The following is a 26,712-nucleotide window of genomic DNA, read 5'->3' on the forward strand; positions in this document are numbered from 1 at the left end:
CTTGTATGCAACCACCCAAGGATTGGGATATGGAGCAGATCCAGCCAAGGGGCTCCCTGCTACTGCAGGGAATATGAGGATTTGTCACGTCGTCTGTTTGTCTTCCTTTTAAGTGCTGACTCCTCACCAAACCTTTTGGCTCAACATACTTTCATTTTTGGCCCCATGGTACTAAAAAAATTGGAGCCTTTATGTTTTGATTCAGAGAGTTGAATGTAACTTTTCAATTTGGTGTTTTTTTAAAAAAATGAGGTAAAAATGCCTGTAGAGAACTCTCTGGATCCCTTATGTCTATACAGTGCTTTTGCTAGATGGGAACAATACTCTCTGCCTTGTTCTGTACCTTTCATATTGGTCCATTTTAACTCTTTTTTCCATCAGCCTTTATTAACCGTGACTTTTTAAATGGATGCAACTTCTTTTGCCATTTGAAGGTCATGTGATTTTTAGTTTTTAATGTCTCAAAACCTAATTTTTAACCATCTCCTCTGCTACCATTTTAAAAATGTATAAGATAATCAGTCTAAATATTGCCTCTGATTCTGTAATTAAAACATCTTTCATGTTTGTATAGATAATCCTAGCTTTCACCTTGATTACCGAGTTTCATTAATTTCTTCCACAGTCACCTTTTTATATCTTAACAGATGAAGTTATCTTCTCATAGCTTAAACTTGGAGGATCATTTGCCTGATTTGCTGGAAGATATTCATGTTAATTTTAAGGATGGATTTTGTTAATTCTTCTCTGCAGCACGTGACATTGTTATGTATAACTTAGACCAGAAGCAGATCCTACTGTTGTTCATTGAAAACACTGCAGTACATTAACTTTTTGCATTGTGTAGGAAAATAAATTGTTTAAAGTTATTTTGAAATCGCTTTGTAAATGTTAGTTTGTTAAGAATTTATTACCACCTTTGCCTTTTCCTCACAGACCATCCGTACATCTGGAGTGTCCTGCATCTTTTTTTTCATGGTGGTCATCTTCTTCTGCTCATTTTATCTCTTCAATCTGATCTTGGCTGTGGTAACTATGGCATATGAAGAGGAAAATAGAGCTACTCGTGCTGAAACAGAGGCAAAAGAAAAACTACTTCAGGATGCCAGAAAAATTATAGAGAAAGAACAGGTTTGTAAATTATCATATATAATCTGTAGTTCCTTTTGTTTTCTTCTGTTTGTGAATTAGGGAAAAAATGTTTTGAGTTAAACATGGGCTTCTTACAATACTTTCTGAGAAATGAGAAAGTATTAAATTTCTCTTTATATCTTTACAAATGCATGTATGCATGTATATATATGTTTAAATACATAAACATTCCTGTGATACAAAAAACATCATGAATCCAAGTTAAAACATACTAAGTTTTAGGATTTGCAGACCTGACATTGTATAAGAATGCTTTTTGGCAAGTAAGTAACTTGTATGGTATTGCATGGGTGCTGCACTCCATGTTCTTGTACAGCACCGTTATAGCTGTGCCCAAAAATTCCTTTCTCTGGGTATCCCTACTTGATATTACTGCATGAAGGAAGTATGAGTGGATAAATTTTATCTTCTACCTTTAATAAAAGATAGCCCTGATTTATTGCCAGCTGTAAGAAAAGTCAGACTTGTAAGAGATCAAACAAAGATTCCCTAGCAACTATCAAATTTTATCATTAAAGTGTGATGCACCACCAATTTACCGAGTTCCTCCTCAACAGTTGTTGACAGGTTTGTAATGTTTCTCTGCCTGACATTCCAGCTTGCCAGGCTTTGCTTAGGCTTTTCTTCCTTCTGTTTTTCTCTTTTCTTCCTTCTATTTTTCTTTCAACAGGATTAGTATTTAGGAAAATTTAACATCTTAGGATTTAGCTTGAGCCTTTAGTCTTCTGCTCTCTTGGATTCAGTGTCCTTTTCAAAGCAAGAAAAGGAAAGTAAAAGGATAAACCGTAATATTTTGTAAATCAGATGCAAAATACAATATTTAAAGTGACGAGGGCAGACTTTAATTACAATAGCTCACAGATAACTCTGCTTTGTCTTTCAGAATTGTGAATAGCATTTGGTACTCCTGTCTTTTTATGGCAGTTTAACATTTGAAACCTAGGAATTGTCAGTGCAAATCTTTCAGACAACATAATAATTACATGTATATGATCCTAGTCCATTTGCCTTGAATTAACAGACAGACCTTTTGCTTTTCCTGTTGCAGATGCTGGCTGCAGAAGAAAGCAGTAAGGCCTTGCATGCTGGATCTGAAATGTCAGTTGCTGACTTGAAAAATTCAGAAGGAAAAGAAAATAATAAAGAAACACCTACTTCAAGGCAAAAACTAATTTTAGATGACCAAGAAAATGAGGAGCAAATATTTCGTTCACAGCCTGGTCGCTGCCACAAGAAGCTTGTAAGTATTTGAAATAGACAATACATTCATTGGATTTGCATGTGATATGACAATTCAAGGATAAGATTTTGGGACCACAGGGAGCCAGCATTACCTGCACCTGAAAGGGAAGTTGGAAGTGTCTGTCAGTAGTACACTTATGGCAAATCATAGACCTGTGCTCTGAGAGCTGTGGTAAGATCTGTCAGCATCTTGGTTGTGCTGCAGAAATAAATGTAGAGAATTCTTAAGTTTTAGTGTTTCCCTAAAGACCTAACTATTTTTTTTTAATTTTATTTTTTAATTATTATTCTTTTCTACAGACAGCTAATTCTCTGTTCTAAATATTTAGGATAGGGTTTAGTTCAGTATGAAGACTTCTGATGTTAGGGGCATGATTCACTTCCAGACTTTAAGCATCTAGCACCAGTTTAGATGCTCTTGCATATGTTGGATGTTCTAGATATCTTTGATATCTTTGGCATATCTTCCAGCACTTTGTGGGTATCTCATAAACATTACAGCATCTCAAATGTTGCTAAATTCCTAGATTTAGGCAACTGGATTGTGTCCAGGGTTTGAATTTTTTGAGGTTTCGTAGGTTTCTACAAGTATCTTAGGTTCTAAACTCCCAGAGTCAAGAGGAGATTTAAATTTTTAGGTCACAAATTGATACCTAGGGACATTAGAGCTTTTCTAGTGTCTTACTTGGCTTTCACTTCCTCTATGGAAGGGCACAGATGTTATGTGCCATGTCTGAGACTGTGGATGTCTCAGCTACCAAATGTCTCAATAGACCATCTCAAATGGCTTCAGAAACATTTATTTATGTGAATCAAACTTATCAGAGACATACGTGTCCCATATAATGGGATTTTTAAATGCATTGCACACATGGATAAATTAAACATGGATATCTAAATGTTAGGCTGAATCTCTCACATGTTGTTTCACATCTTGTTTACAGCAGTGATTTCTGGCTCTTCTGCTGATCACTCATTTTTAAATCCATTAAGAAACTTCTGTTAAGACTTGTATTCTTCCTTTGCATAATTTTGGAGATTTTTTCCACAGTACTTTTGCCACTGACAAAATACTGTATCTTCTAGAAGACTGTCCCAACTTTAATCTTTCTCTATCTTCATTTAGATACCTTTATTTAGATACTTTAATCTTGAGCTGAATCTTTCAAAATAATTCTCAGGCAATTATCCATATTACTTAATTATTTTCAACAATATCTAAAAAGAAAACTTCTAATGCCCTTATACTGGTTTCATCACGTGACAGATTCTCTTTTACTTCTGGGAGAACAACAGAATTGTTTCACCCATCTCACTGAAAATGGTATTTTTCCCATAGCAGAGCTAAAAGAAATAATGTTCCAATTTACATATGTTTGAAAAGCATCCTTGTAGGGGAGCCTTTCTCAGACACATAATCCTAGCTAAAATTGATTAAATTGTCATTCTGGCAGTCAGCACAGGCAGAATTTCTTCTAAATTCCGTAATCCTAGCTATAATAAGTTAAATATTTGAGCTGAAGGAGTCCAAATCACCCACTTGGCAACAACTGCCACCTGTCATCTCCTTTAGTAAAGTATTTGTTTATTGTAGTGTCATTAATGTTTCCCCTGCTGTGTTAAGAATATACTTCAATTTTGTGAACTAGTTTGGTTCTTCTGCACGTAAAGGAAATGCTGTGTCACAGTCCATGGTAGTGTCTTATTGTACCTATTCAGAAAACAAAAAGGTCTTTTCATAACAGGTGTCATATCTTCTGCAAGTATAAAACTCATTTCTTATGGCTGATTACCCCTACTTAACTTTATTCTTCTAAGTCTGTCACTGTTGCAGGAGATGTCTGAGACACGAGATAAATTTGGATTGTGTGCTAAACCTTACTTCTTCAAGGCTACAAAGTCTGCAAAGATGGATGCCAAATGTAATCTGGATTTTTATATCTCAGAAATAACATCTTCAGACCTTTCCAAGGTCCCCTCCCCTCTCTGTGTCCAGGGAATGACAAAGTTCTGATACCTCTAGGAAAACCTAGAGCATGATCCAATCAGTGTGAGCTGCTCCAATGTAGACTTTTACCTTTAGCCAAATAAGTATAATCTGCAACAAACATGGCTGTTTATTTCATGTTATAGCAACTACTGGTAGTACAAGCTCTGCTGCAACTGAGGACTCCTCAAACGATGTCCTCTCTACTTTCATCATAAAAAGAGGCTAAAGGTGCTAAGTCAAAGAAAAAAAGCACATTGGATAGAAGCTTTTTGGCAGGACAGAATGAGTTTATAAACACTCGACTATTTCTTTAGGGCACATCCCTATTTTAAATCAGAGGACTTCTCATCCCCAGTTATTTCCTTCAGCTAAAGATCAATGAGCAGCAGTAACCAGTTCAGTGCTGGTGAATGTCCTTGTCCTTTCCAAAAACACAACTCTGAAGGTTCCTTAACAGCTGTGAATTTCAACAAGAAGACTGAGAACTTTAGTCAGGCTGGCACACTAATTTTTCTAGGTTTCTGTTTTCTGAGACACCAAATCTTAGAGAAAAGAGTGAAAGGGTGATTTGCACTGGCCATGATTAGAATAGTCTAGTTGAGCCTTTTAGACTCAGAAAAAAAACAGAGGGGAAAAAGAGCATTTTAGCACTGTATTATAAATTCATTTTATAGGTCTGTTCTCTGACAGTTCTGTCAGCTAAGTTTTGCTTAGATTTTCATTAAAATATCAGGGTGACAGAGAGAAATAATTATTATTAAACCTCTAAAGCCAAGGATATCAGTGTCATTCCCTGAATAACAGTTTTACAGAATATGCTCATAAAAATCATAATATCATAAGCGTTTGAAGTAACATTATGATATATTTTTATTCATTTATCCTTCCCAAAAAAGAAAATTATGAAAATCCAGTTGTGCTGAGAGGGAATACTGAAGTACAGTGCATTGTGATGTGGTCAGTCTGTCCACTCCCAGTCTGTCAGGTTCCCTGTCATCTGGTAGTTCTAATGAAAACAAAAGTAGTCCCATTCCTAGTTTTAGGGATTTCAATATTAGTTAGATCTTGATAGGCTTAATAGGACTAAAAAACCCAATAATTTGTATTAACTGTGTGCCTATTTTTCACATTAATACATGATTATTTATTAATAAACAATAATTCATAGTTAAATAGCCAATAGTTTATTCAAACTGATGGTCAGTGTTCTTTTTGTCTGTTGTTTTTATCCTTCACTGGAAAGATAGAATGAGTCTTTCCCCTTGCCCCCTGTTAATGTTTCTATCCTTCTTATATAATGGCATTATAACTGCTAATTAAATATCTTCAGAAGGAAACAACTTCTTGGAAAATTGCACTGGTTTTGATGAAATGTCCTTTGCCTTCAAACACCTGATAGTGTTAATTTTTTTCTGTTTTATGTTCTTTCAGCAAGTTAAAGTTTCACTGTAATGTGTGTTTGAAAAGGCATATTTATCTCATGCTGGATATAATTTTTGTATTGTGATTTGTATTCTAATTATTGTACCTTCATGTTCTCGTGTTGTATTATCTTCTGCTGTCTTTCTAACCAAAGAGGCAGATCCTGCTGTCCTATGAGGTGTCAATGGATGCTCTCAATGATCCTGTCCGCAGACAGAGGTTAATGAGTGCAGCCACAATTCTTACTGATAATTCAAGTAAGTCATTCTTTCCTCTTTTTCCAGTGGTGATTGTGTAACTCGACCTAAGAGATCAAACTGTCACAAACAGCATTATTTTAAAAGCCACTAGGCGAAATTATGCTGCAAAATGTAAATTTCAGTAAAATAAATATTCTCATATCTCATGTAACTCACAATTACCAAGGGCAAGTTTTGCCTGACCTTTATTAGTCTGTGATTAGTTTGTGCAGAATGAGCTAAACAATTTTTTTCAGTTATGCCATTCTGCTCATGTGAGATTGACTTTTCCATCTTTTCAGTGACTGATTGTCTTTTTCTTTGGTCGGTTATATTCTACAAAGGATTATTCATATGTCACTTTCCTTTGTCTGCCAGAGTCAAAACTGAACTGTCCTACATTTTGGAAAAATTTCCCTCAGAAGTATCTAATTTGGAATTGTTGTCCATTCTGGAGAGCAGTCAAAGAGAAGATGAAATTAATAATTTTGAATCCATTTGTTGATCTCTTAATCATGGTCTGCATTATCTTGAATACCTTATTCCTGGCTATGGAGTACCCTGGCATGGAACCAGATTACCAACAGCTGATTTCTCTAAGTGACCAGGTAAGTTAGGTCTATGTTAGAGTGAAAATGGAATTATAACCCTGTATTTATACTGGGGCACTCCCATAAGGACACAGACTTTTTCAGTGACTTTTTTTCTGAATCTCATTTTTGTCCTTCCAGGTCTTCACCCTGATTTTTACTGTAGAAATGATCTTGAAAATCATTGCTCTAGATCCTTACTACTATTTCCAGCACAAGTGGAATGTTTTTGATAGCGTGGTTGTTTTGATTGGCCTAGCGAGCTTTGGAACAAATCTGTCACCTTTCAGGCTGGTAATTATTTATTATTTCTTAAAAGTACATGTGTTGTATAGTGAAATACCCTCATATTATGTTACTGATGAGTATGTTAAATCTGTTTTCTTTGTTGGTAAATAGTAAGACAACATGAGCTTTTAACTGGAGTGATTTTAATGGCATCAAAACAATCAAAAGGTTTTCTTCAGGGAAAAAATGATGATATTACTGCAGTAAAGACATGATAAATGCAGGGTCTGATTTTCATGTGTGCTCTGCTACCTAGGCTCTTTTTAACTTTTTTTTTTTTTCCTTGTGTTTTATTTACAGCTCAGGATCTTCAAATTGGCAAAGTCCTGGCCAGCCTTAAGTACTCTTATGAAAATAATTCTTAACTCATTTGGTGCGCTGAGTAACCTCACTCTGGTTTTGGCAATCACTGTATTTATTTTTGCTATAGTAGGAATGCAGATTTTGGGTACTGATTATGACACAAAATACTATAAAATAAACACCAGTAAAAATTTACGCTGGCATATGAAGGATTTTAGTCATTCAATCCTGATTGTATTCCGAATATTATGTGGAGAATGGATTGAAACTATGTGGGAATGCATGGAAGTGGCTGGAGAAAGGAAATGTCTCATCATTTTCTTGCTTGTCCTGGTGCTAGGAAACCTGGTGGTGAGTTTCAAGTCAATTTTCAGTCCCTACTGAATGCATACAGTTACTTTGGTTTTTTTGGAGGCAAACTTTACTGTTTGAAAAGTATTCACTTGGTTCTCTTTTCTGGGTGTCACTTGACATCTGGTTTTGTTCTGTCTCCTTTTTTCCCTTTTCCCCTGTCTTTCTCTTTCTCACACCAGACACAGAAGCAAAATAAAATTATTCCTTCTAGCCAGGGTATAGAAGTGCAGAGCTTATGATAATTTGGTGTCAGATGTCTTCTTCTTTTTTATTGATGGGACCAAATAACCAAACTGTTCAGTGCTTTTAATGCTTAACAAGTTGCCCTCACGTTATCAAAATTTTACAATACCCAGATTTTTGGGTTTACACTAGATCATTTGAATGTAAATATACAGGGAGACAAAATCTTTTTCATCTGCTTGCTTTGTTGGTTTATACCAGATCCTTTTTGATGGTGTTGTAATTAAAATTCATCTTTGCCTGCTGTTTTTCTACATGTCTGCCTCCTCATACACTATGGACATCAGAGCATGTGAAAATAGATTTGATATACCCAAACTTTCCCTTCCTTCCTTTTTTTTCTCCTGCCATTCCTTCCAGGAGGAGCCATCTCAAGCTACAGCAATATTCCAGCATGATAGTAAATAATTTCATTGTAATGGTTAATGAAAGCAAGTCTGAGGGTCTCTGAAGTGTCTTTTCTGTTAGCAATAGTGTCTCCAACTTACTTTAACTATTTTAAGGTGCTCAACCTGTTCATTGCCTTGCTGCTGAGTTCGTTCAACACTGATGACCAAGAGGGACAAGAGGGGCCTGGAGAAGGGACTAAATATCAGATTGCCATTGCACAAATTTGCAAGAGCCTGAAGGCTGTGAAAGACAGAATTTGGGATTACTGCTGCAAAAGAATGAGAGGAAGCCTCAGAAGAAGAGACAAAAAGAAGACTTTGGCAGAAGTTTCTGGGAAAGGCATAGAGGTTACTAATTATGCCATGACAGATGTCAGAAAATATATAGACAACAGCTGCTTTGACATAGAGTGTTACCATGTGGAAGACAGTTCCTCAGTAGCAAGGAAATATGAAGAAATTTTGACTAGCCACAGTACCTGTGTTCCCATTACAGCAGCAGAGACTTACACCAACGAAGGTGATAATGGGCACATTTTACACACAGCTGTAGAATACAGAAAACAGGTAAGGAATATTGACATTTGAAAAATTATTATGACTTGCATCTGTAAATACAATCTCAAAGGCTTAACAGTAAATATTATACTTTCTGTCATTTCTGCAGTTTTACTTTCTTTGTTCTTCTAGTATAAGGGATACAAAACAGTCTTGGTTATTCAATGTTATGTTGAATATTCACTTTTTCATCATTCTCCTCAATGATATCCATAATTCTGCTTTTGACTGTTTTGTTTCCATTTACTAGTGTCAATTGAGAAATGAAGTTTGATCAAGACAGACATTCTTTCTTTTTGTCTCTGCCTTACACCTGGATTTTTTGGAAGGCAGGCCTCTTGTGTTGATTATATGTTGCTTCTCAGTTGCATGGAATCCAAAGGGAATGTAAACAGAAGCTACAACTTAAAAAAATAAATTCTTAGGATTGTTTGTTTTTTTTAATCACCTCTTCACCTCCATGGTACTTTTGACTCCCCTTTATATCTCTTGATTTTGTTGTGTTGGGCAGGATAAAGCTCAAGTCTTTCTGCGTGTGAGAGAGGTGTTTTTACTGCCATGACAGCTGTACAGAGGCATTTAGGGATACTGGAGATATTTCAGGTGTCTGTCACACCCACACGAGATGGTCAAATAAGGCCCAGGGGCTATAGTAACTCTTTTCACAGAATCACAGAATTGTTAGGATTGGAGGGATCTCTTTTTGGATGGATTAGCACAGGGTCAGTGTCTAGGTGGACTGCTAGGATCCATTTTGTATAGTTTTGGTTCTATTAGGAAGCATCATCAGTGGAATATCTTCGGACAAGTTCTCAAAGAGGCAAAAAATTGCTGATGACCTTAGAATCATCTGTGGCTATTTCAAATATCTTGCCTGTAAGCATTTGATGACAGAAATTCATTCCCTGCTGCAGTGGAATCTGGTATTTCTTGGAATTTGTAGTGGCAAAAGGACTGAGAACTGATTCTGATCACTTAGAACTTCTGCCTATAACTGGAAGCATCATTCTTTTACAAGGATTTTAGGAAAACTGTTCAATTTTTTACAAAAATAAAAACTTGCTAGTGAAAGATTCTCTGCCCATGGCAAAGGGGTTGAAGTTACATGATCTTTAAGGTCCCTTCCAACCCAAACACCCAAGTCATTCTGTGATTATATGGGTCTAAACTTCAAGGATGTCTTACATTCTATTAAATCATTTTGTCTTTTAAGAATGACTATTAGGAAAAAAAAGAAGTGGAAAATCAACTGATTTACGTTATTTCGTGCAGGGAGACAGATTAAGACACAGAGAACAGTGGCAGAATTCAAACAGCTTCAATCAGAGTTCTGGGACTTCTGAAAATGTAAATGTTTTCACAGTAACACCCCCAAAGAAAGAGCAACAAAAGGTAATTACAACTTTTATCATTTTATGGAATATGCTGGGCCTTCCCATTTTCAAGACTTTTGAGACATGGTTTGTATCTCTAAAAATAGATTGGCCTGATGAAATCAAGAGTTTTCTCTAAAATTGTAGCATAATATAACCTTTTCTAAACATTTCCCTTCCTGCAAATCCAGCATAGATGACTAAAAGGAACCAAGAAACTTGTTAAATTAAATCAATGGAAGCAAGGGTAGGGATTGGCTTTTTCTGTCCTATTCTTTGTAACTTATTTTGGTAGTTCAGCAACATTAAGATAATTTATACACAGCAAATTTCTTTTGGTGGGGGAGAGGAGATGATAATTTTCATTTCTTTTAGGTTTGGTAACCTGATTAATGAAAAGCAAATAAATTCTTTTCTTTCTCCTTCTCCTGTGCAGAAATATCATGGTGTCCGTAGCTTTTCTGAAGCCAGCACTGTGGATCCAGTTGTTCTTCTGGAAATGTTTTCCCAAACTAAAAACTCACAGCTGCCTAAGGACTGCTTTGCAGAAAGTAGGAATCTTTTTTTTTGATGTTGCACTAATGCCAAATGAACCAGTGTTCACAGATATCCATTTGGAACATGTCCAGATTAGCAGGAACTGTTTGCCTGCTCATCCCAGTGTGGATATCTGCCTTTGATTATCTGAACATCTCCTTATACTCTGTTGACTCTCATGGTTCAATCCTGCTGCCTTTACAGATTAATGAAGAGTATTTCTGGTGCAGAGCAGTGAACAGAGAGTCCAGTTGTAATGTCTCTGCAGTGCAATAAAGTGAATCAGTAAAAATAATAATTTACCTAGCTACTAGTTAGGTAGTATCTATCTCTTTTCAAAATAAAATAAAAGAAAAAAATGCAGAAATAACACATTTTTAAAGAAGAAAAGGCTTCTTTTGTGCCCACAAGCCTCACTGCAGCAGGGCACAAGAAGTTGTCTGTTATTCCATGTATGTGCTTTATTAAAAGAGATTATTTTGGCATAAAGATTTTGTCTTTTCTTTGGCTTCAGATCATTTCAACAAGAGCAACACCTCATAGATAAAAGAGCACATTCTTCCTATAATCTGTAGAAGCCCTTTTTTAGATGTTTTGTACTTTTTAGATCCATAGCTCAACATTTTCCATTGAACCAATATGCTGTTCTCTCTCTTTTCAGGTTGTGTTCAGAGTTTCCCATGTTGTGTAGTGGATGTCACAAAGTTTCCAGGCAGAACTTGGTGGAACTTTAGAAAAACCTGCTACAGAATCGTTAACCATAGTGGTTTTGAATATTTTATGGTTTTTATGATAGTATTGAGCAGCGCAGCACTGGTAAATTTCATTTAATTTTTCCACTTTTGAATTAATTTTTGTCAGTAAAGGAACAGTATTGGATTGATTTCTTCTGCTATGACATTCCTTTCCCCAGGGAGAGACAAGAGTGTAATAAATGTAACCCTTAGAAGTCATAATACTTTCCTCCACTTGGATTAAACACATGGATTTAAATATATGGAATCATAGTTCTTCATTGAACATAGTTCTTTACATTTTGTGTTAATTACAAGGCTAAACCAGAGTCTGAAATTACTTAGGAAAGCTTGAAAAAAATAAGAGCACTTCTAAATTTGTAAAGCAAGCTGGCTGCTCAGTAAAAATGTAAATTGAAAATCATCCAAACATTATGATCAGAAGCTAAAAGTGAAGGTGGCTGTGAACTGGTAGTGAGGTAATGTTTCATTACTACTCTCATCATATCCATTTCTCCTGAAGAATAAGGGAAGATTTATTTGATTTGAAAGCATATTCACTGTCTACTGAAAGTAACTTGTTAAATAAAACATTTTATAGTGCAGAAGGAACATAACCAAATAGTCTGAAGGTGGTCTATGTGGTAGATGTCAGAATTTCCAGATAAAGTCAGGTCTGTGAACATTACATTCAGATTGTTCTCTGAACCATAGATTTGAACTGTCTGCTTGAAAATTCCCCTGACAAAACCTCCAGGGGAACTCCCTGGGATTCCAGTGAGGGCTCCTCTGTGTTCATAGGGAACCAAACTGAAGTAAGGAAGGAAACTGAGTTATTTTTAATGTATTGTATGATCCAACTAAGTTGAACAAAAAGTTAATTGGGTACGCAGGTGCAAAATAACAAAACAGTAACAATTTCTTGACAGCAAAGATGTCTTGCAGTGTTGAGAACTTTCCCATTTCTAAGATACACTTGTCCTCTTGCAAAAAGGGACTTGTCCATTTTTTGCTTGTTTATCAATTTTAATGATATGAAATTTTCTGAACCAGCTAAAATGAAGGGGCACCAGACCATCACTCATGTCCATGGCTTGTAGTGAAATTAAATGAGATGGTGATCACAGAAAGAATGCTCAGAAAAGCAGGGGAGAAGCGGATGAAAGATAAAATACAGACATTTGGAAAGGGTTGGTGAGGAAATAATGAGAGGTGTTAAAAGGAATTTGGAATAGATTGGCAGGATAAAAACTTTAAAATAAATTAGCAAGGCAGCAAATACTTTAAACATAAGCAAGCACTGATGTGAACAACAGCAATCAATGAAACATTTTCCTAAAACCTTAAGGTCAAGGTTTAGGTGAAAAAACATGCAACTCCAGGATTGAGCAGTTGCAGATGAGGTGTTTGTCAAATTTTTCCATACCTGTATTACAACTCTGCAGGCTGGCTCAAGATGACTCATTTGGAAGGTCAGAGTCTGACAGACACTGGTCAATGGATTCAAGTCAATCTTTTTTTGTGAATAATTTTATACCAGCCCCTTCAAAATTATCAACTATCTTGAGAAGCCAAAATTTTTTAGCCACAATTGACCCTCGTCAGACATTTTTTGAAGTGTTGAACATAAAAACCTGAAAGTATGGGATTTTTCCAATGTGAAAATGAGATTGTACTTATTTTAAAAAATTAGTTTTCTGCTTTTAAGTATAAAACTAAGTGATGGTTGTCCATAATTTAATATGAAATGGTTATAATAAGCCATACTGTGTATTCTTGTACAATTAAAAAATAATCTTCTGTAAAATTACTGACTTGTTTTAAAACTGAACTCTGAAATTCCAGGCATTTGAAGATATTTACTTGCAGAAGAGGAAAAAAGTGAAAATTATCCTAGATTATGCTGATAAGATATTTACCTACACCTTTTTTATGGAGATGCTTCTGAAATGGGTAGCTTTTGGTTTGCACAGTTATTTCACAAATTCCTGGTGTTTGCTTGATTTCGTCATTGTGTGTGTAAGTATTATACTCAGCTTGACGTACATTTTGATTTTTGATATTTTCTATCTAGAGAACTACATGTAATTTCTGATTATGAATAATACAAGTGTAAAAGACAGTTTCCAAAAGCTGAAAAACCTTCAACTGAAAGAGGCTTTAGGACAAATTTAAGTGGAAATTCTCAGCAATATTCAAGAAGTTGCTGAAGAAACTTTTATTAGGTATCACTATCATTGAGAATCTTGATGGCTCTAAAAACCTTTTCAATCGTAGAGAGAGAGTTCAATTAGTGATCAGAAATAAAATTAGAATAAATTGATTAAGACAATAGAGAATGCAAAGCTACTGACTGTTCTGGCCTAGATGATCTGAAAGGCCCCTTCCAACCCAAACCATTATATGATTCTGTGATTTTGGTATTTAGAAACAGAAAAAAGAAAGAGTTGCTTCCTTGAAGGAGAAGAAATTTAGATGATAAAGACAGTTGAAAAGTATGGTTGGAAAAATCATTTACCAGTGAGTTAAAGACAGGGAAATACTTTGTACAGCCCTAAAGAGAAATGCTGGAATCACCAAGAGATAAGTGCAGTGTTCAATACATATACATTTACTCTGAATGTAGAAAATGTTAAATATTATAATCTTGCTGTATAAAAATGAAACATTTTTGCTGGTCAACATCACACTGGGACAGTTCTGAAGTTCAGTATTTTTAAATAAGGAAATCTAAACAGGTGACTTGTAGGATCAGAGTGGCTTTTGATAGCCTCAGGGTAGTCAGAATTGAAAGTTGTATTGAAAGAATTGAAAGTATTAGGAAATTTCAACACAGACATCTAATATTATGACTATTTGTAAAGAACATACAGCATGACTTCAGCAGTTACAGTTTTCTAATATAAATAACAGTCCAAAACAGAGGATAAGCATGGAAATATCCAATGGCTGAACAATGAGATGACAAATTTAAATAGGGGACAAGACAAATCATGAACAGTGAAAAAAAAATCTTTATTATTGAAACAACTTCTTAATGTTTTCATTTAATTTTCTCTCTTAAAAAAACTTAAAATGAACCAGAAGTCTTTTTACAAATATTTTTTTGTTTCCACATCACCATCCTAAGTTATGATAACAAATTACTGTATGCACTGTTGAGAATAACTATGTAGAAAATGGGAATATTTTATTTGGAAAAACTGTTCTGGTCTGGTAATGTATGAAAGTATCACAGTTACCAATTTGATTGTAATACTAGTATTAAAAAAATTTATATGAACTGTTTAAAAAAAATCAGAATTAATTCCATTTTTTTAATATATATTAGAAAAGAATGAAGTAAAATTATATTGTGATAATTTTGAATGTGTATTTTCCTAATTTGACTTAGTGGTGAAAGATACTGTAATCTTAGGATTGTCTACTAATATAAATAAAACAAAATTTTGTATGCCATTTAATGATCCCAGTTCCAATTCAATGAACACAGCTGTCCTTTGTTTCCTGGGGACGAAATTCTGTTTCTGAAGACTCATCATCTTGTTCCTCTGGGACCACCCTGAAATCTCTCAGGACTTTTAGAGCACTGAGGCCTCTCCGAGCTCTGTCAAGATTTGAAGGGATAAAGGTAAAGATGTTGGGAGTCTGGGTGAATATTTTATAATAGCTGCTTTTGAAATTTCTGTGAAAATTAAAACTTGAGTGTCTGTTTTGGGACTTGATGGCACTAAGATGCTTCAGAATTACCGACTTACATCTTATGGTTGTTATTTTGAAATAACACCTAAGAATTTCACAGAAATTTATCAATACGAATAAATTAAAGAAATAAAATGATTATGTTCTACCAGAACATTATTACATATAATGATGTGAATAATGGAACATTTTTCCATATTCCTGATTTCAGTGTAAAGGGCAGAACAAACCAAACAAGAATTCCAATAGACTTGTAGCTTTCTGAAACCTGTTCTTGTTTTATTTTAGACATGGAAAAATTTCATCCAGTGTATTTGGAAAATTCTTCTGAATAAATAAATAAATGTGCTTGAAATAATAGGAACTATTTTTAATTACTTGTGAATAGATAAGAATCTATGTACAGATTATTGCAGAAAACAAACTATAATATGGGAGAGAAAGCTATACTGTGAAAGTTGTAGCTTATCAGTCTTCATGACATAACAAATGTAATGACCACGTTGTCCTTAATTTTTTTTCATTTTCTGAGGCAAGAAATTGGAAACTGGGAAAATGGATTAATTAAATCATGGCTTCAGTGGAAATTACTCACTTATGAAACATCTTCTTGTAATTCCCGTTATTCAGACTGCTATGCTTGTGTCAACTCACCTGACACATTGCTAGACAGGCTCATGTGCCACATTTGGGGTTCTCCAAGGTGGATCAGAAAGATAATAAACCTTTAAAACTACTAATAGCAGAGGAGCTTCTTTTAACTCCATTTTAAAAACTCCTCTGAGTGAACTGTCTATAATCTTTAAAGTCAGTGGGGAGAATTAAAAAATAGTATAATGCAAATCATCTGATCTGTGTTACATCACAGAATGTGAGGAGACACCGACTTCAGGCACTGGGAGGGACATAGAGAAAAACCTCCTGAAAGCCGGACTCAGTTAGAAAGAAGGACTCAGTTAGAAACAGCCAGAGTGAAGTTAGGAAGAGCATTTTTTACCTTTCAAACCTGATTATTTTTTATTATGAAATGGATGAGGGAGGGAAGAGCCATCTGTGGTCTCAGATACTGGTTATTCCTGGTTTGGATAGGTGAACTAGGAGCTAGGGAGGAATTTGCTGAAGTGCCAGGTCCAGTGTGCAGAGACCATCAGGATGAAGTTCAACTGGCAGCTGCCTATTGGTGGCTCAGAGGTAATTTCTGGGACAAATGTTACTTAATGGCTTAATTAACAACCGGGAGAATGTGGTAGAAATTGGCCCCAGCAAGTTCCCAGATGATGTGAAGTTGGGGCTGAGCAGATAATTAATAGACTGGGAGCAAGGCTGCTCAGCAATGAAAGCTGGACAGACTGGAGATATGGTCTGCAGAAACCTCAGGAAGTTCAGCAAAAGCAAAATCTTCCGCCTGAGCCAGAATGACCACAGGTGACTGTGGGACTCTCAGTGAGCAGCTTTGCAGAGAAGACCCGGGGGTGGACGGCAGGTTAAACATTTGTCACCAGAACAACAAAGATCTGCCACATCTTGGGCATGTTAAGGCAATTCTCTCGCTGATGTTTTTGCCACCTGTGAGACTGAATGTAGAGTGTTGTATTTATTTTGGGGGTCTCCAGGGTAAGGCAGATATTAACAAAGTGGAGAGTGTCCGGCAAAGGGCCACCAAGATGACCAGGGGACTGAAGAGGAGAAACTGAGAGAGCTTGTTGTCTGGAGAAGAGAAGAGTAAAGAAAGGATTGTTGTCCTCATACAAAACCCATCCAAAATAAAGGAGTGGGTTATTTATGACATTGTTGTAAATGCAGATCATGCAACCCATTCTGCTGTATCTGATTCTTAGGTCCCTTAGCTACTACAGACTCATAATCTTATGTATTTCTTTCACTCAAGGAGAATTCTGGTTGCCCTCTGTTTTACTTCCTCAAAAAAGGCAAGGCAAATACAAAAAAATTACCTGTTAAGACAAGCATGAGTTTGGGCCAAGGGCTGGTTGTACCTTTGTCATCTATTAGTCATTATATGGATGAAAATTCTCAATAGATACAGAAGCAGAAAAAATCAGTGGCTTTCTGGGGAAAGTGATCTATTGAATGCAAGTAATTAATTACCTTCATTCATTTCATTCAGGTTGTTGTGAATGCCCTCTTCGGAGCCATCCCCTCAATCTTCAACGTTCTGCTCGTCTGTGTTGTCTTTTGGCTCCTCTTTAACGTTCTAGGAGTAAAATGGCTCGGAAACAGATTTTGGAAATGCATACTCAAAAAAGGAAATATTACTCTCATTAATAACAAAACTGATTGTATTTCCTACAATGGGACATGGACAAATAATGTTGTAAATTTTGACAATGTTGGCATGGGATACTTGGCTCTTCTCCAAGTGGTAAGTTCTACAAAAACATGCTTGGTTTTGTTTTCTCCAAGGAATGGGTTGAGCAGCCCAACCAAGAGACACTGCTATGCTTCTGTTTATCTCACTGAAATGTGGGATTTTTTAGCTTCCATGAATATTTTCCTTATCTACGAGCTGCTCAGTTCCTCCTAAAGAACTCTGGGACATATGCAGCCTTGTGTTAAAATCGAGAACTCTGCTTCAAAGCTTTTCAATTTTGTTTTAAATTACAGTTTTGTTTTAATTTTGATTAAGAAACTAAGCCTGAAATAGTCTGCGTGTTACTGTATTCAGAGTCGTTCTTGTTCTCTCTGGTTCAGAGTAGATAAGAAAGAAAACTCATGGACCAATTTATTTAGAATTCTATGTTTTCTTTTGTTGTAAGCATCCTGAAGTGTTGGGATGCTAATTCACTAAGCTTCCTAATACCACAACAAAGGAGAGAAAGGCATTTTTTTAAAGTCTCTGTTATCCCTGTATCTTTTCTAGATGAAGGTCTTTGCTCTGGATCCTCCAAAGTGTTCGTTCTATGTTGAATAAAAATTTCAGAATGGAACCATCTGCTGTTCTCTTAGAAATTGTTTTTATGGTTTTAGGTTATATTTGCTAATTAAGCTGAAACTTTTTAGTGTTCCTTATTTTTTTTTACAAAAATTTCAATTTAACAAGAGTAAGCTTTAAGACACATTTGACGTGAATCACCTTTTTTTGTTTTCTTTTCAGGATTTTTTTTTTCTCTTTATTAAACTCCAGTGAATCATACTTCCAAGAATATGTTTAGAATTGATGCATATTTTTTATAGCACATTGCTCATTTTTTCCACAACTATTAACACATTTATATCAGCAACAGCTATTTTTTTTTCTTAGTGATTATAAACTGCATTTTTTTCCAGGCAACTTTTAAAGGTTGGATGGATATTATGTATGCAGCAGTAGATTCACGTGAGGTATGTCACAAAAATGAAATTTTAATTATTTTCTCTTTCCTTCTTCCCTTTTCTATCTGTACAATTAATTTTTCAGCTTTGTTTGCAACATCAGGTCAAAAATACAAGTGGATGAGTGCATCAAACTACACGGTGAAACAATAATCCTTGGAGTACCAAGTATCTGAAACTTAGATAAAAGAAACTGATCACAGTAGAGTGACACCAAACAAAAAGAAGGCAAGATAATATAAAATTTTGCATAGGTCTGATGTGGAAACAGAATATGACTGTGCCTATGAAGCAAATTTTCTTCCTTTTAAAACATATGCAGTAGAATTGAAACAGCTTGCAGCTTTAGCAGTTATTTCAGAAGGTTTTCTTGCCTACATTTGACATCCTCACCATTTCTTCCCCATTTGCATGTGCTGTTTCTCACTCTCATACTAGTACAATGTGTTTTAACTCTTCTATGTTTAGTTGACTTTGCATTTTTTCTCACTCATTCCATCGCTGTACTCTTGACTCTAGACTGCTAACTAACAATATTGTTCCTTGTATGGCTGGTTTAAACTGCTTCTTGCCTGGGATAGCATTCCAAAGGATGGAAGTTCACCATTAGGTACAGTCTGAGCTGTTTTTCTAATCATGGAATTCACAGGGTCCCTTCTGATTGGAACTGTTTATTTATTACTAAAAAATTTGCTAGAGCAGGATTTGTCTCTGTTTATATATTATCTTTACAAACCGTAACAAGATAGAACAATACAGTTCTACTTGTACATCTAGATAAAGATTAAATGTGTGGAAATAATTTATCTCTCATTACAATAAAAAGACCTATAATAAATTGGAAATTATAAAGCTGTGATTATCTCATTTTTACCAACATTATTTTTCTGGTCTGATTTGTTTTTTAACAGATTGATCAACAGCCATTGTTTGAAGAACGCTTATCCATGTATGTGTTCTTTGTGGTTTTCATTATTTTTGGATCTTTCTTCATGCTGAACCTTTTCATTGGAGTGGTTATCAGCAATTTTAACCATCAAAGGAAAAAGATAAGTACTACATGAGCTAACTCAGAGTCTCTTGTAATCCCACTTTGATTAAGCGAATGCTGGTTTAACATCTAGATGTCTAACATTTTGAAATAACTATTTAGCTAGATAAATTTAAAATAATAACATTTCAAACCAAGTTTTGAAAACAGGAATCCCCTTTTCCTCAAGGCTTTTACCTGTAAATTCTGTTTTCCTGCTAAGTCCTTAATTTGTTCTAAGTAGAGAATGAGGAGGAAGGAGAGAGTAGCTTTAGAAATGAGAAGTCAAAAAAGTTACCTAGACTTTGCTACAGGAGAGTGGAATTCTTTTCTTCAGCTTTGAAGATTTGCTTTGGGAGACAGAATAACCCTTTTGCTGCGACTAAACACCTCACAAATGTGAGCGGGGTAATCAAGAGACACTCATGGAAGGACTAACCTCTGCTTTCCTGGTAAAGAACCTTGAAAAGGTCTTGTCAATCAGAACTTCTTCTAAAACTAGCTACATTTTAAAAAGTTCTTAATCTATAAAATAAACCTACAGATCAATTTACTGGGGTTTTGAAAAAATTCTGCATTGGGATCCAAGCCATGGCCTCAGGAGGAGGTTGTGTAGAAATTTAAAGGCTGCTTAAAGCCCAAGAAGCACTGACTGCTTCCACTTTTCTCCTCATAGTTGTTATATTCCCTGTTCTTGTTATTCAGTAAGAAATGGAAAGCAAAATCTTGGAATGGAAAATGCAGCAAAGAAAAGCAATAATCATGCCTCCCTGGAATACTTCACCTTCCTTGTACCAAGCTTATTTATCAATTGAGTTCTGTCCTGGCTCATTTAAGGGCTTAAAGTATCCAGAGTATCAAGGGAAATTGTGTCTATTAATCCACTTGGAAGTCTTACAACAAATAAGCATCTTGCTCCTTGAAAAAATACCAGAAAAGCAGACCCCAACAGGAGGTTTACAATTTCAATGTTCCCCTTTGGAAGACAGAATCTCTACAGGAGCCATTTAGTATTTCCATAGGCTGACTTATACACCAAGTGTCAAAGCATTACTGCCTTTGGCAGAGAAAGATAGAAATAAAACCCACAAGAAATTCTTCTGTTCTCTGCATTTGGACAGAGAAAGGATGTGTAGGGATTGAGGAAAAGCAGTCCAACTTCACTGTAAGAATTTCCTTTTATGACAAAGTCCCAGTTACAATAATCCCAACAGATAAAAGGTTAAGTAGTTTATAAGCTTGAACATTTGCTAGAAGTTTATGTGGATGTAACACTTTTTTCTTTTCTTAGTACATGCTGTAACTGACTTTTTTTTTTTTAATTTTTCTCTTTCATTTCTTTTCTTCTTTGGGATTTCCACTGATATTCCATATATTGAAGTTAAGTGGAATTTTTAAAGGTCTTGATGAAATGACGCACATGGTGGATGCCCTGCTGAACGTTGTAGCAATTTTGTTGTACAAAATGCTGATCACTTAATGCTTTTATGATTAATGCCTTCTGAATACTGGGTTCCAACTGATTGCTCAGTAATACAGGTGGTGTGGATGGTAAAAAGAAATTCATTGCCAGGAACCCCCTGTAGAACATGGTCCCAAAGTGCTTATTCATCCTCCTCCATTTACTTGCTAGTCCAGCAATGGACTTCTGCTTCTACCTTTCCCAAAATTATAAAATATTTTACTTCTTGATGAATCGTATATAATTTTGAAAATAGGAAATAGATTTGCAAAACTTCAGAAAGGCTCTCACACTTGTCAGAACTGAATTGGGATCACTGCCTGGATTTGACTTTCATGATCAAATCCAGATCAGATCAAAGATCAAGGGCAAAAGGAGAAATGGTGAAGACACATTTGGTCTCTGTGCTCTCTTAGGTCCTGCTTGTGACAGCTGTAAATTACTCTTTTTTACGTAAATTTGCTCGTATTTATTTAGTTGATTTCAGCTGAGCAACATGATTCTTTCTCTTTACTTAGGTGGAAAAGATTTATTTTTGACTGAGGAACAGAAAAAGTACTATAATGCCCTAAAAAAACTTGGATCCAAGAAACCCCAAAAACCCATCCCAAGACCATCGGTGAGACCGCCTTAAGTAGAACATGACAGAGGATATAAAGATGATGATATTTCAACTCAGCAGGCAGGCACTGGGAAATAAATTTTGCATTAGAGCCCCTCATCTTCCTCATTCAATATAGTATTTAGATTTTACTCTCTTTTGTTTAAAAATTCCATCTAACACAGTCATCTTTGAGGGTATTAATTAAGGAAATTTACAACCTATTTATCAGCTACTCAAATGTACAAACTTTTCAAACCAGGTCATATTAAGTATTTGATATTCATAACATGATCTGGGTTATTTAAGTTGCATGATGTTGCTTGTGCAACTAGATGGATTATTGCAGGTGAGAATGAATACAGAGTAGTACATGCCCCACAGCTGCTATTTGCTTTTAAATAATCTTATGCTTTATTTCTTAGGTTTTCTTAAATTTAATTCCAGGCTTGGCTTCGCATAGTAACTACAAAGAGTTTTTCCTGCTTATGACATTTTAATTAGAATTGCTTATCTTAAAATATCTACATCCATAAGTATTTCTATTAAAAGAGCAATCACAATGTACTCTGAATGTTTTCCTGCTATATATTTTTTTCCAAGCCAATGTGCTTGCACAATGCCTGAAAATACTGAAAGTACTGTGAGTTTTCTTTGAGGGTGTAAAGAAAACCCCTAAAAATGCTTCTAGTAGTTTATTGTTAAATTTATGTTATCTTGAATTCCTTTTCTAAGCACAAATTACTGATTATTATTTGAATTCAGGCTGGGTCTCAGAAGTGGCATTAAGCAGTTCTCATTCTCCCCACAGAATGCATTCCTAGGATTGTTGTTTGACATTGTATCTCACAAAGCTTTTGACATCACCATTGTGATTTTCATCTGTCTAAATATGATCGTTATGATGGCAGAAAACAACCAGAAGGGCACCAAGGATGTTCTTAATAAAATCAACTATTTTTTTGTGGCTGTATTCACTGCAGAATGTGTCATAAAAATACTGGCCTTAAGGCAGTACTACTTTGGAAGCGGCTGGAATGTGTTTGATTTCAGTGTTGTGGTCCTTTCAATAGTGAGTAAGTATCAATCATTAGGTCAGGTAATGTGTAGTACCAATATGTTGGGAAATGGTTAGAGGATCAGGGACATGGATCATTGATAGAATTATGGGATCAATAAAAGAACTGTACAAGCAATAGGCCTGCAAGCAAAGGTTAGTGTGAGAAACTGTCTCCATGAGAAAATCCCTGTGTGAGAAACAGGCCTGGGAACAAGAAGGGAGTTTGAAGATTTGCAGCTGTGCAGATAAAACCCAGAGAGGGGAGGGTGAACTCTGAATTCTTTTAATCATAACATAACTGTAGAAGCTTGCCAATGTAGTCTAATTATGTAGAAGCAGAAATGTGCTTGGATAGTTTTAAGCCACTTAAGAGTTAACAAGCTGGGATACTATATAGGTGTCTCTAGATTGCTAATAAAGGGAGCTTGCTTTTATCAACCATATTGGCTGGACTGCAATTTCTTCCTCGCCCTGCCGGAGTTCACGGACCTTTTTCCAACACCAATATTAAGCCAAATTCCAGTATGAAGTTACCACCTACATATGTTTGATAAACAAATTCTAGATCCATTTTACTTCTTCAAACTATCTGCTGAGTGATTCCTTCTAAAAGGCTGTATTTTTGCTTTCCCTTATATTTTTGCAGAGTACTAAAAGGTAAACGGAGTTTTCCAATTTTTTAAAGTATGATTTTTATTGAGGAATTAACAGAATATTAATTTAATTCAGTAACATCTTTTCTAAGTTATTGTACTTAAACTGTTGTCTAACTTTTTATGCTTTCAATTTACGTGTTGTCACGTTAGCTGTTGTTTTCACAGTAAAAGAAAATTTAGGTTACAAATACATTTGCAGCAAAAATGGGGATTAATTTAATTTTTCCAGGACTTCCTCTTAAGAAGGCAGAGCCCAATTGCAGATTTAGAAAGCTCAGGAAAACTTGGTTGCTCAATGCCAATCTATTCGTGTCACTATTTGTGACTGAAAAAAATTATTAAAACTGGCTTGTCTTTTCTTGGCTCTTTAAATAAGACTAGATGCTTATAATTTACTCTGAAAAGAGTCATACCTAGCTCTAGTTTCTCATCCAGTTCATTTTGTCTGTTCTTCCTACTCAGGCTCAGGTCATATCATATAATAAAGGATGGGAAAGAAAAACTGCTCTGAGTTCTCTGCTTCTTGCCTAAGCATGGTAGCCTTTTGCCATCCTGTACAACCCAGAAAAATGATGACTTCTTAATTCATCTGTTTGTAATCATTTTCATTGCTACTGTGTCATTACTCTGTAGGGTCATACAATGAGCTGTTATGGGGAATAAACACTGAGAGACCATTTTCCTTTATATTCTTCTTGCTCTTCTCTGATCTCATTTGAGTACTAAGCATTAGTCAAAGTCTCACATTTAGGCTTAGGCCTAGAGAAGAAGCAGCACTCAGACAGCGGCTCAGAGACAGCCCCAGAGATTCCAGCACAGGACCTGAATGGATTTTAAAGGATTTTTTAGGTACTTGAGCAATGAATGCATAAATTCACCTCCCAAATTAGAGAAACTTGGGAGAATGCAGCTTCCAAACTATGCAAAAATCTTGATAACTCTTTAATATTGAAAGATATTACAATTTTTTTTTCTTTACCTAAGCTTTTTTCCTAAGCAGTTTCAGAATTGATGATGTTTGTATTGAGAGCAGTGTAATATGATCAGCGTTACTTCCAACACCTAAAGCACAGAATATAACAAAACAGACATTAATTTGACTAACTTGACCTGACAACATTTTGTTTTCTTTTTCCTTTCAAAGGTCTTGGAGTTTCTGAAGTCTTTCGAACTTTCTTCTCCCCTACGGTTTTGAGAACTCTTCGTTTGGCGCGAATTGGCCGAATCCTGAGAATAGTTCGCCAAGCCAAAGGAATTCGAACTCTTCTTTTTGCACTGCTGATGTCTCTTCCTGCACTGGTCAACATTGGCCTTTTGCTCTTCCTGATTATGTTCATATATGCCATCGTGGGCATGGCAAACTTTGCCTGTCTCCGCTTGGAGGATGGGATTGATAACATTTTCAACTTCCAAACCTTTTGTGGTAGCATTCTCTGCCTCTTCCAAATTACAACATCAGCTGGCTGGGATAGTCTTCTGGCCCCTGTGCTAAAACAATCTGATGCGTGTGCTCCCAAATTAAATTTAACAGGGACAGAGAAAAGTAATTGTGTAAATAGAGGCTTTGGTATTTTATATTTTGTAAGCTATGTCATTATATCATTTCTCATTGTTGTAAATATGTACATAGCTGTCATTTTAGAGAACTTCAGTGTTGCCACTGAGGAAAGTACAGATCCTCTTTGTGAGGATGACTTTGATATGTTTTATGAGACATGGGCGAAGTTTGATCCTCTGGCAACGCAGTTCATAGATTATTCTGCTCTTTCAGACTTTGCAGATGCACTGGCAGACCCCTTGCGCATCCCAAAGCCCAATAAAATCCAACTCATATCCATGGACATCCCTATAGTTAGTGGAGATAAGATCCACTGCTTGGATATCTTGCTGGCTCTCACTAAAAGGGTCTTGGGAGAATCTGGAGATCTGGATAATCTTGAATTAAACATGGAAGAAAAGCTCGTAGCTGCCAATCCACCTAAAAGTAGTTATAGCCCAATCTCTTCTACCCTTAGAAGAAAACAAGAGGAAGTGTCAGCTCTTATTATTCAAAGGGCCTTCAGGAGACATTTGAGACAACGTTCTCTTGAAAATTTATCCTTAAAGCATTGTAAACATAACAGTGCTGTCTTTGAATGAGATCTACAGGACAAGCAAAGTCTTCTTGCATCACTGCTTAATGAAAATAATGGTAGTAAGATGGATAAATTACGTCCTGCTTCTTCCATATCCCTCCCTTTATTTTATGATGGCTTTGCTGAGACAGACAGCAATAGGTTTGACACATAAGGTTGCCCCAGGCTGCAGTATTTCCAATTAAACCAATGTCACTTATTTTCAGATGGAGACAATACTTTGATCTCAGAGCATAATACCCTAAATTTAGAATAATTATGGCAGCCTTTAAGTATTGTAATTGTTAGGATTTGCAAATGCTCCTTAAAGCAATTAAGACTTGAACAACTATGTCATAAATATTAGAGGAAAATCAAACCATGGAATTTTTTTTCGTCAGCTACCGGAGTTGCTGAGTTCATTCTTTCAGCTGTCATTTTTATATTAGTTCATGTTTTTACTGAAGAAATCTGTAAAAGATCAGTTGTAAGCACGTATTTATAAACACAGAAGGATATAGAATAATGTCTATCTCTTTAGGGAGATCCAATTTTTCCAAACAGGCTTTATTGTAGCAAAATTAAGTAATTACTGCAGTTCTGTAAAAGAGCTCACTCAAGGCACTTCAGTATAATCAGCCTCTAATTTTGATGGTTTTGGGACCATCCTCCTCCTAATGTCTTTGAATGGATTTCTTTATGCCTAAGAATTTTTGGGGTGTCTTTACACAAACACCTAAAGAGATTGAGCAGATCATCCTCAGTTGCCTGTGCCTGAAAGTTGTACATCATTTGTTCTTTGTATCATTCAGTGTATGAAAATTGTTGTAATCATAGTTACCAAAGTCAAAGGACATTATGCAAGAGGTATTGTTTCCAGAAAAGAATAATTGTACCTAAAATTCCATCATTATACTTCATCCCTAGAAAGCACTACTTAGTAATCTGAAATGAAGTTAATCTTATGAGATGACATTTATTAAAGTTAGAAAAAGCATTTATTTCATTGATTCTGAAAAAAAAAGTATGAACAATGCGTACTAATATTTTACTGATTTTTTTTTTGCAGTTTGGAATATGACCAGTTTAGATTCTTCAATAAATACTTCAGATGCTTAACATGTTTTTGTCTGTTTTGTAAGAAGTATCTTTAATTTCTTTTATTACAAGACGTAATCTGTTATCAGAGAGGTAGAACAACAGTAATATAATTTTTCCAAAGTAGCTACCTATTAGCACAAGAAAACGGAATATATTTTGCTTTTCACTGGAAGTCAGAAAAGATTTAGCATTTTCAGGCCAAGAATAGCAGGAACAATAGGGTAATGAATTTTTACTGTCAT

The 26,712-nt window shown here is 35.5% G+C and overlaps 1 protein-coding gene across 1 annotated transcript in view; it reads left to right on the forward strand.

The window, feature by feature from the left end:
• Positions 1–26,398, forward strand: part of LOC125333276 (sodium channel protein type 5 subunit alpha-like) — a 34,942-nt gene extending 8,544 nt beyond the window's left edge. Inside the window, 18 exon segments of the mRNA XM_048319146.1 lie at positions 937–1,131; positions 2,201–2,392; positions 5,961–6,063; positions 6,424–6,653; positions 6,777–6,929; positions 7,224–7,577; positions 8,327–8,779; positions 10,043–10,162; positions 10,580–10,694; positions 11,342–11,496; positions 13,260–13,433; positions 14,908–15,045; positions 17,242–17,496; positions 18,402–18,455; positions 19,358–19,499; positions 21,457–21,557; positions 22,351–22,615; positions 24,400–26,398. Of these exon segments, the coding sequence (XP_048175103.1) occupies positions 937–1,131; positions 2,201–2,392; positions 5,961–6,063; positions 6,424–6,653; positions 6,777–6,929; positions 7,224–7,577; positions 8,327–8,779; positions 10,043–10,162; positions 10,580–10,694; positions 11,342–11,496; positions 13,260–13,433; positions 14,908–15,045; positions 17,242–17,496; positions 18,402–18,455; positions 19,358–19,499; positions 21,457–21,557; positions 22,351–22,615; positions 24,400–25,544 (4,344 nt within the window). The 3' untranslated portion in view covers positions 25,545–26,398.
• Positions 26,399–26,712: the final 314 nt, after the last annotated feature.

The sequence above is a fragment of the Corvus hawaiiensis genome, chromosome 1 (genome assembly GCF_020740725.1).
Source record: "Corvus hawaiiensis isolate bCorHaw1 chromosome 1, bCorHaw1.pri.cur, whole genome shotgun sequence".
In the NCBI taxonomy this organism is placed as follows: Eukaryota; Metazoa; Chordata; class Aves; order Passeriformes; family Corvidae; genus Corvus; species Corvus hawaiiensis.